This window comes from Macaca fascicularis, chromosome 20 (genome assembly GCF_037993035.2).
Source record: "Macaca fascicularis isolate 582-1 chromosome 20, T2T-MFA8v1.1".
In the NCBI taxonomy this organism is placed as follows: domain Eukaryota; kingdom Metazoa; phylum Chordata; class Mammalia; order Primates; family Cercopithecidae; genus Macaca; species Macaca fascicularis.
Window position 1 is genome coordinate 3,996,733 of NC_088394.1, and position 11,318 is coordinate 4,008,050.

Below are 11,318 nucleotides of genomic sequence, written 5' to 3' on the forward strand. Positions count from 1 at the left end.
AAAGAAGAAAGAAAAAAGAAAGAAAGAAAGGAGGGAAGGAAGGAAGGAAGGAAGGAAGGAAGGAAGGAAGGAAGAGAGAAAGAAAGAGAGAGAGGTTGGGTGGGTAACTCACACCTGTAATTCCAGCACTTTGGGAGGCTGAGGCAGGTGGATCACGAGGTCAAGAGACCGAGACCATTCTGGCCAACAAGGTGAAACCCTGTCTCTGCTAAAAATACAAAAATTAGCTGGGCATGGTGGTGTGTGCCTGTAGTCCCAGCTACTTGGGAGGTTGAGGCAGTAGAATCTCTTGAACCCAGGAGGCGGAGGTTTTAGTGAGTCAAGATCGAACCACTGAACTCTAGCCTGATGACAGAGTGAAACTCTGTCTCAAAAAAAAAAAAAAAAAACAATGGGACAGGGAGAAGGTGATTGGATTTATACATTCTAGCCAAGCACGTAGTGATGGCTTTGCTCAATCCTGATTCTAAATACTCTGGTTCAGCCAGCTATGGTGAAGGGGAGGTGGTATAAACATGACTCCTGGGGCCCCACCACACTGTGCCTATGCAGATTAGGGAGCTCTAGACCAAGAAAAGGGTAAACCATGTGAGTTGGAGGGACATCCCAAAATATATCCATCCTAGGGGTCTAGAGCTCATAAATCACAGCATCCTGGGTTCTCCTGGAGAAAACCTCCCTTAGAATCAGACTACCCTTCATCTCAAACATTTTCTTTTTCCTTTTTTTTTTTTTTTTTTTTTTGAGACAGAGTCTTGCTTTATTGCCCAGGCTGGAGTGCAGTGGCATGATCTCGGTTCACTGCAACATCCACCTCCTGGGTTCAAGCAATTATTGTGCCTCACCCTCCCAAGTAGGTGGGACTACAGGCACATGCCACCATGCCTGGCTAATTTTTGTATTTTTAGTAGAGACAGGGTTTCACTGTGTTGGCCAGGCTGGTCTTGAACTCCTGACCTTAGGTGATCTGCCCACCTTGGCTTCCCAAAGTATTGGGTTATAGGCTTAAGCCACCGTGCCTAGCCCCAAATATTTTCATGAATTAAGCCCATATCAGTAATGTGCTTTTAACGTTTCCTCCTGTAAAATGGAAAACATGAAGCATCGCTAATCTCTGAAGATGGCCAGGCAGAGGAAAGCAAGGGCTGCACAGAAAACAAGGGACAGCCCCATATCTCAACAGAGGCAGTGATACTGCAAAGGATTTCATGACAGAATTTCCACATCTATGGGCACAACACCAGATCACAAGGTGAGGAGGTTTGTGGTTCCAAGGAATTTTGTCTGTGATTTATCTCTATCAGGATGGCTTCATTTCTAATTATCTTCAAGTTTTGATCCAAGAGTTTTATCTAAACCTTAGTTAATATTGTATGTCATCATTGTTTGGTCCAAAGGGGCCAAAATTAGGTGGGACAATTATGTTCTTCTTGTCCCTAATGAGGCTCTCAGGGAATCTGGTCCCAGTGGCCAAAGGAGGTTCCTGCAAATGCCTGCTCTGTGATTGCCCGAAACAGTTACTTACACAGAGGACTAAGGCCATGAGCCCCTATTCCTCACACACTCGGGACCCGCCTGTGTTTCCAAGACATTCCAACTCCCACAATAAGTAGAAGCATTGACCAGTTATGTAGAAGTGAGGAACAACTGATAGTGACAGCACCAACCTTCTCCAGGTAAGGTCGCAGAGGTGAAAAATTAAATATGTGTTGGCTCAGATGTGAAGTTCTTTTAGGAATCTTCTTTTCTACATCATCCAGATACAGGAAGTAAATAGTACAGTACAGAGAAATAAAGTATAGGAGTCCTGAATCCATCAGTTGTCACTTGAGATTAACCCAGTAATCATCAGTCGTTCCTCCAGTCTCTTTATGAGCTGCTAACTAGTTGGGTGGAGAACACATACTCGGGACTCAAACCATCTCCTTCTCTGGCTGCCTCACGCACATGTATTTTATCAGTGAGCTTGCTGACATGGACAATTTCCTCCTGGCTGTGATGGTCTATGACCACTTTGTCGCTGTGTGCCACCCCTTATATTACACAGCAAAGATGACCCATCAGCTTTGTGCCCTGCTGGTCACTGGATCACGGGTGGTTAACAGCTTGAATGCTCTGCTGCACACCCTGCTGATGGCTCGACTCTCATTCTGTGCAGACAACACCATCCCTCACGTCTTCCGTGACGTGACTCCCCTCCTGAAACTCTCCTGTTCAGACACACACCTCAATGAGGTGATGATTCTTACTGAGGCTGCCCTAGTCACGATCACCCCATGTAATTCCCTAGTCATGATCACCCCATATAGGCTTCCTATATGCACATCGGCTGTGCCATCCTGAGGGTCCCATCCATGAAGGGAAGATGGAAAGCCTTCTCCACCTGTGGCTCCCACCTGGCTGTGGTTCTCCTCTTCTATGGCACCATCATATCTCTGTATTTCAGCCCTTCATCCTCCCACTCAGCTCAGAGAGATATAGCAGCTGCTGTGATGTTCACAGTAGTGAGTCCCATGCTAAACCCTTTTATCTATAGTTTGAGGAACAAGGACATAAAATGGGCTCTTGGCAAAGTGGTTGGCAGGAAGACATGCTCTTACAGATGGACGTCCTGTGGAATTATCTGTCATTTCCAGGCATAGCAGTCTTTGCCAACTCATTGAAATGTAGCAGTCTATCTGTCAAAGTGTCTTCAAGGAACTTAGAATAAATACATCCAGTAGATACTTATCAATGAACTCTGACTTAACTACAACCCTGCTCTCTTAAGTAGGTAATACATTTGTTTCTAATTATGATATTTAAAATACTTTTACATAAAAGTCAAACTATTCCTTTCCAAGTAATCATTTTGAAAGGCTATATGTTGGCCAGGCATGGTGGCTCACACCTGTAATCCCAACACTTTTGGAGACAGCGACAGGCAGATCACCTGAGGTCAGGAGTTTGAGACCAGACTGGCCAACATGGTGAAACCCCATCTGTACTAAAAATACAAAACTTAGCCAGGCGTGGTAGTGGGTGCCTGTAATCCCAGCTGCTTGGGAGGCTGAGGCAGGAGAATCACTTGAACTCGGGAGATGGAGGTTGCAGTGAGCCGAGATCCGCCATTGCACTCCAGACAGAGCAAGACTCCATCTCCAAAAAAAAAAAAAGGCTATATGTTACAAATATTTTTGCACTTTCCTGTTGTAAATGCTATTAGGCTCTACAGCACTGGTTTTCAATCATAGCTGCATTTTAGTATCATGTGGGGCACTTTGAAAATATACACAGCACATCCTCCAACAACGTTTTGTTCAATGACTTTCTCTTTTTCTTTTTTTTTTTTGAGACGGAGTCTCGCTCTGTCGCCCAGGCTGGAGTGCAGTGGCCGGATCTCAGCTCACTGCAAGCTGCACCTCCCGGGTTCACGCCATTCTCCTACCTCAGCCTCCGGAGTAGCTGGGACTGCAGGTGCCCGCCAACTCGCCCGGCTAGTTTTTTTTTTTTTTTTTTTGTATTTTTTAGTAGAGACGGGGTTTCACCGTGTTAGCCAGGATGGTCTCGATCTCCTGACCTTGTGATCCGCCCGTCTTGGCCTCCCAAAGTGCTGGGATTACAGGCTTGAGCCACCGCGCCCGGCCTCTTTTTATTTCAATAGTTTTTGGGAGGCAGGTCGTTTTGTGACACGGATAAGTTCTTCAGTGGTGATTTCTGAGACTTTGGTGCACTCATCACCTTAGCCATGTACACAGCTAATATGTAGTCTTTTTTTTTTTTTTTTTTTTTGAGACGGAGTCTCGCTCTGTCGCCCAGGCTGGAGTGCAGTGGCTGGATCTCAGCTCACTGCAAGCTCCGCTTCCCGGGTTTACGCCATTCTCCTGCCTCAGCCTCCCGAGTAGCTGGGACTACAGGCGCCCGCCACCTCGCCCGGCTAGTTTTTTGTATTTTTAGTAGAGACGGGGTTTCACCATGTTAGCCAGGATGGTCTCGATCTCCTGACCTTGTGATCCACCCATCTCGGCCTCCCAAAGTGCTGGGATTACAGGCTTGAGCCACCGCGCCCGGCAATATGTAGTCTTTTATCCCTCACCCCCATCCCGCCCTTCCTCCTGAGTCCCCCAGATCCAATACGCCTTTGCATCCTGATAGCTTAGCTTGCGTCGTTTGTAGTTTCGTATAAATTTTAGGTTTGTTTTTCTGTTTCTGTAAAGAATGTCATTGGTATTTCGATAGGGATTGTAGGGAATCTGTAGATTGCTTTAAGTAGTATGGACAGTTTAACAATATTGGTTCTTCCAATCCATGAAGATAGAATATCTTTCAATTTTTGTGTGCCTTCTTCTATTTCTTTGATCAACATTTGATAGTTTTTAATTGTAGAGCTCTTTCACTTCTTTAATTAATTTAATTCCTGGGTAGTTAATTTTATTTGTAGTTATTGTAAATGGAATTACGTTCTTGATTTCTTTTTCAGATTGTTCGCTGTTGGCATAGAGAAATGATACGGATTTTTGTGTGATTTTGTATCCTACAACTTTACTGAATTTGTCTATCAGTTCTAATAATTTTTTTGGTAAGGTCTTTAGGTTTTTCCAAATATAAGGTCATATCATCTGCAAACAAGGATAATTTGACTTCTTCCTTTCCAATTTGGATGCCCTCTATTTCTTTCTCTTCTCTGATCACTCCAGCTAGGACTTCCAGTACTATGTTGAATAACTATGGTGAAAGTGGGCACAGGTTCCAGATCTTAGAGGAAAGGCTTTTAGTCTTTCCTCATTCAGCATAATAAAAGCTGTGGGTCTAACGGCCCTTTGGAGCTGAAAGTCACCCTGCTCTGGATCTCCTTTCAGATTGCTCGTTATGAAGAGTGAGCCTAGAAACCCTGCCTAAGGAAATCCGAGGTTCAATCTGGGTAAAGCCAATAGAGGTGAAAAATGGAGTCGCTAGAAGTTCTCTGTGGGCAAAAATGTGTTGGGAAGGCTGAGGCTGTTCCTTTTGGCCATAATTCACACTCCTGGGCCTCACACGGATTCCGAAGAATACTTCATAATTTTCAGTGTCTCCTCCTCTAATTTGACTGCCTTACTTTATGGGGGTCTATTTAACATAATGTGTGTCTTCGATTTCAAAGAAATAAATTTGCTATTCATTCTGTCCAGGATGCCTCACCTGTCTTCTTTCTGAGTAGCAAACTCTACGTAAATCTTCCAGATCCAAGTTAACGTCTCCTGCTCTCTGAAGCCTTTACTAATTCCCGTAGGCTGAGACAGCCATGTCTTCTCCTGGGTTCCCTCAGAACACTCTTATTTGAATTATTGTACATGCAAGACCACCCAGTTCGTTTATTGCTGCTGCTTCTCCTAAGTTCTGCTTCATCCTCAAAGCCCTCTACCGATGTGAGATGCATAGGACTCAGACATACACTGTGCCCCTCAGATACAAAGCTTGGCTCCTGACAGAGATTACTTATGCAACCCACTTTTTTTTTTTTTTTTTTTTTAGAAAGAATCTCGTTCTCTAGCTCAGGCTGAAGTGCAGTGGTGCAATCTCAGCTAACTGCAACCTCCGCCTCCCAGATTCAAGCGATTCTCCTACCTCAGCCTCCTGAATAGCTGGGATTATGGGTGCCCGCCATCACACCCCACTAATTTTTTATATTTTTAGTACAGATGGGGTTTCACCATACTGGCCAGGCTGGTTTTGAACTCCTGACCTCAAGTGATCCGCCCACACTGGCTTCCCAAAGTGCTGGGATTACAGGTGTGAGCCACCACATCCCGCAGCAACCCACTTATACTGAATGTGAATGAATGAACATCATCTTAACTTTCAATTTGACATCTTTAATCAGGCTAGAGGCTTAAAAATTATATTTTGGGAAAAACAATATAATATTTACATTCTAGAAAAGATTTCAAAAAATATAAGACAGAAAATTAAAGTAACATATTGAAACATTGATAAAAATACTTTGGTAAAAATATTTTGGTTGAAAACAATTTCAACCAGAGTTGATTTCAGGTTATGTATACCATTTTGCATCCTGATTTTTCCACTTACCATTTCCCATGTTGTCAAATACCTTCAATTTTGATGTTTACAGTTGTGTGACATTTCATGATATGGATGTATTGTAATTTATTTGGCTTAATGCCCACCAACTTTGAGCAGATTCAATTCCCTTACACATGTAAATTACATTGCAGTGGACATCAGGCCCACACAACTTTGTTTGCATTCATTAACATTTCCACAGATAACCAGTAACATTTCAACCACAAGGGCAAGTATTGGGTCATATTCCCTTATCCAGTTATTTCCACCCAATTCCACTGGCCTTTATTATCAGAGAGTCTCACCTCTCCTGTCGTTGGCAAAGGATCTCCATCCCATGGAGTCGGCCATGCCCAAGGTTCATGAATGCCACGTATTCACTTGAGGACTGTGCACATAGTACTTTTGCCCTTTTTAATCTTTTCTTTGCTTAAATTTGAGAGGAGAAAAGAAAACGATAAAGAACTGTCAATTCTACATAGGCACACAATCAAGATGAAATTACCTCCTTCACAAATGTCTTCATTTTAAAACTTTAAAAATTGAAGTATTCCAATATGCTTGAATGTGTTTGTAACTCACTTTTATTATTTAACATTTGCTGCTCAATTTTCCCTTCAGGGCTCTGGTTGCCTTTGCTGTCAGCAACCAAACTTCTTGCTGTCAGCTCGTTCTGGGATGGCTTCAGAGGCAGAGAGGGGACTCTCTGGAGATCATACCACTCCCAGGTAGACAACATTCAGTGACTGATCCCTGGGAGGTATAAAAGCCCTGACATTTCTGCCCAGCCCAATACAACTCTGATGGCCCACTCATCTCCAGAGCTGTTCATGGCTGCCTCTGGGTTTCACTTTCTTCACTGCCCAATCCCCTTCTGGCTCCTACCTCCCACCCAAAGGCATTGATGGTCAGTAAACATCTCTACCCCAAGTTCCGCCTTAGCATGTGCTTCTGGAGAACCCAATGTGAGACAATGTTTTAATAACAGTAACAACAGCATGACAACAGTGAACAAGAACAGCTATGATGAAGGGCAGGCGAGCTCCAAAGTGGGGCATAGCCTGCGAGGGTTCTTGGCTTTGCCCAGGAAAGAATCCAAGGGCAAGCCAGAGGTAGAAGAAAACAGCTTTATTGAAGAAGCAGTGCTACAGCTCCCTGACTGCTCCTGCAGAGTGGGGCTACCCCTGAGGCAGAGAGCAGCAGCTTAGGGAGGTTTTGCAGTCACATTTGTACCCACTTTTAATTGCATGTAGATTAAGGGGTGGCTTATGCAGAAATTTCTAGGGAAGGGATAGTAACTTTTGGGTCATTGGGTTATTGCCATGGGAAGAGGCGGTAACTCTGGGATATTGCCATGGCAATGGTAAATTGACATGGCACATTGGTAGGCGTGTCTGATTGAAAGCTGCCTCTGCAGGGACCCTGTTTTAGCTGGTACTCAATCTGGTACAGTGTACAAGACCCAACTCTAGAGTCAAGTCCCGCCTCCTACCTCAGCTACACCATGTTGCCTTACCAGAGATTAAAAGCCAGGGGCTAATCCATTTGCCGTATTACTAACCCTTCTTTGAAAACAGCACTTGGTATTTTATTTGAAGAGATAATTTTGCAAGATACAGTGAAGCTATCCAGTCATTTCACCTGATTTCTCTGTGTGATTTGCATTGTTACTATTATTTTCTTTTTAAAACTTATGATGCCATCAGTTTCTTAAACACCATTCTCTGCTTGTTTCTTGTTTCCTTGCCCACCCCCCACTTTTTTTTTTGAGACAGAGTCTCACTCTGTCGCCCAGGGTGGAGTGCAATGTCACCATCTCAGCTCACTGCAACCTCTGCTTCTCGGGTTCAAGTGATTCTCCTGCCTCAGCCTCCCAAGTAGATGGGATTACCGGCACCCACCACCATGCCTGGCTAATTTTTGTATTTTTAGTAGAGATGGGGTTTCACCATGTTGGCCAGGCTGGTCTTGAACTCCTGACCTCAGGTGATCCACCTGCCTCGGCCTCCCAAAGTGCTGGGATTACAGCCATGAGCCACCACGCCCAGCTGCCCCATTGGTTTTGTCACCTTCTCCTCTTCCATCATCCCCTATGTTCCTCCTGGGCTTAATCCTTGGACTTCTTTCTCACTCTATATTCTTCCCCTGGCCAATTACATCCACTTTCGTTTCTATAACTGAACCTGTATATACTGGTGACTTCTCAATCTGTATCTGCCAGACCTCCATTTGGCCTGTAGACCCATGATGTCCAGCTCTTGGGCTCCTCCAACTGAATGTCTTATATGACTTCACACTTAACATTTCTTAAATGGAACCCAGTATCTCCCCACTGCTACCGTCAACACCACGACCCACACTAACATGCACAGACACACCATATACTTCTTTTCTGCCTACACTGCCTATCTCAATTAATGGTACCACCATGTGGCCATCCTCTTACCCCCTCCCTTATCCCACATATTCAAACAGTCACTAATTACTCTGCATGCTACCTCCTTAACATCCTTCAAAATTATTTCTTACTGTAGTGGGTAGAATTGTATCCTCCCAAAATATATGTTCAAGTCCTAACTCCTGGTACCTATGAATGTGACCATATTTGGAATAGAGTCTTAGCAGATGTAATCAAGATGAGGTTATGCAGGATATGGTAGGCCTTACCCCAGTGACTGGTATTCCTATAAGAAGAGGGAAATGGCCAGGTTCAGTGGCTCACGCCTATAATCCAGGCACTTAGGGAGGCTGAGGCATGTGGATCAGGAGTTCGAGGTCAGGAGTTCGAGGCCAGCATGACCTACATGGTGAAATCCTGTCGCTACTAAAAAGACAAAAAATTAGCCAGGCGTGGTGGCGCACGCCTGTAATCCCAGCTACTTGAGAGGCTGAGACAGAATTGCTTGAACCCTGGAGGCAGAGGTTGCAGTGAGTCAAGATAATGCCATTGCGCTCCAGCCTAAGCAACAAGAGTGAAACTACATCTCAGGGAAAAAAAAAAAAAAAAAAGAGAAAGAGAGAAATTTGAACACATAGAACCCCATGCAAAGACACAGAAGACACTCAGGGATAATGCCATGTGAAGAGGGCAGAAACTGAAATGATGCATCTGCAAGACATGGAAAACCAAGAGTTGCTGACTGCCAAAAGAAGCTAGAAGAGAGGCATGGAACAGCCTTCGGAAGAAATAAATGCTGCCGACCTCTTTTTTTTTTTTTTTTTTTTTTTTGAGATGGAGTCTTGCTTTGCCGCCCAGGCTGGGGTGCAGTGGCCGGATCTCAGCTCACTGCAAGCTCCGCCTCCCAGGTTTACGCCATTCTCCTGCCTCAGCCTCCCGAGTAGCTGGGACAACAGGCGCCCGCCACCTCACCCGGCTACTTTTTTTGTATTTTTTAGTATAGACGGGGTTTCACCGTGTTAGCCAGGATGGTCTCGATCTCCTGACCTCGTGATCTGCCCGTCTCGGCCTCCCAAAGTGCTGGGATTACAGGCTTGAGCCACCGCGCCCGGCCCTGCCGACCTCTTGATTTTGGATTTCAAGCCTCCAGAACAATGAGATAATACATTTCTGTTGTTTTTAAAATCTAGTTTGTGGTACTTCATTACAGTGGCCATAGGAATACATCATCCTAATAGAATTGTTTGCCTTATCCTTCTCAATGCCTTGTACAGCCTTCGGCTGCTGTTGTTTGCATTCCTCTTAGGTCTTCTGCCATGAGCTTATAAAGCCTTTGGAAGCGTTAAAAGAAAGATCAGATCATTATTCACATTTGTGCATGTAAGTGCTACGCACTGGGTTTGGTTCAAGTAAAGTGTATAATGTTTCACGAATAACGAACAAATAGAAGGAATCAGTACCCCGAGGATTTTTTTGTGTGTCTTTCTCCTTGTCTTCTCCCTATCTTGAAACTAAGTTGTATGCATGAGTGCAGGGGCCCAGTTTTATCACCTTGTTCCTGGGATGTTCTAGTTGCTATACGACTATTGTTTGCCTAAATAAATGACTACATGAAAACGAATATGATGTGGAAGTCACTAGAGAGAAAGATGAAAAGCTTCCCAAAGGAGATGATGGGCTTGGCTCAGTTCTCCCCCACCCACCTTGTACCAAAGTTGCCCAAGCCATATTAAAGCCTGAAGTGAAAGGAAAAATACATACCATCATACACATGTTTTTATGTATTTTTTTAAACAATTAGTTTTTCCAGAACACTTAAAAGAGTTAAAAAAAAAAAAAATGGAAAAACGATTGGATGAGGTGGCTTATGCCTGTAATCCCAGCACTTGGGGGCCCGAAGTGGGAGAATTGCTTGAACCCAGAAGTTCAAGACCAGTATGGGCAACATAAAATTTAAAAAGATAAAAAAATTGAAAAACCGAAAAAGTAGCTACATTAAAACTCAAACTACTGGGCCAGGTGCGGTGGCTCACGTCTGTAATCTCAGCACTTTGGGAGGCTGAGGTGGGGCGGATCACGAGGTCAGGAGATCGAGACCATCCTGGCTGACATGGTGAAACCCCGTCTCTACTAAAAATCCAAAAAATTAGCTGGGTGTGGTGGCGGGCACCTGTAGTGCCAGCTACTTGGGAGGCTGAGGCAGGAGAATGGCGTGAACCCAGGAGGCGGAGCTTTCAGTGAGCTCAGATCGCGCCACTGCACTCCAGCTTGGGTGGCAGAGTGCGATTCCGTCAAAAAAAAAAAAAAAAACAACTCAGGCCGGGCGCGGTGGCTCAAGCCTGTAATCCCAGCACTTTGGGAGGCCGAGACGGGTGGATCACAAGGTCAGGAGATCGAGACCATCCTGGCTAACATGGTGAAACACCGTCTCTACTAAGAAATACAAAAAACTAGCCGGGCGAGGTGGCGGGCGCCTGTAGTCCCAGCTACTCGGGAGGCTGAGGCAGGAGAATGGCGTAAACCCGGGAGGCGGAGCTTGCAGTGAGCTGAGATCCAGCCACTGCACTCCAGCCTGGGTGACAGAGCGAGACCCCGTCTCAAAAAAAAAAAAAAAAAAAAAAAAAAAACCAACCCAAACTATTTTAAGCTTCACTGATTTGTACCCAGACAGGATCTTGTTTTTTTCACTCAGGCTGGAATGCAGTGGTGCAATCATGGCTCACTGCAGTCTCAACCTCTCCAGCTCAAGCCATCCTCCCGTTTCAGCCTCCCAAGTAGCTGGGAATAAAGGTGTGCCAGCACAGCCAGCTTTTTTTTTTTTTTTTTTTTTTTTTTTAAATAGAGACAGGGTCTCGCTGTGTTGGCCGGGCTGGTCTCG

At 44.7% G+C, this 11,318-nt stretch overlaps 1 protein-coding gene across 1 annotated transcript; it reads left to right on the plus strand.

Moving 5' to 3' along the window:
- The first annotated feature begins 1,228 nt into the window (after positions 1-1,228).
- LOC102137356 (putative olfactory receptor 1F2) lies at positions 1,229-2,642 on the plus strand. Its single transcript, XM_015442194.4, is given in 3 exon segments — positions 1,229-1,252; positions 1,888-2,292; positions 2,295-2,642. Coding segments are annotated over 3 exon segments (777 nt in total).
- The last annotated feature ends 8,676 nt before the right edge of the window (positions 2,643-11,318 follow it).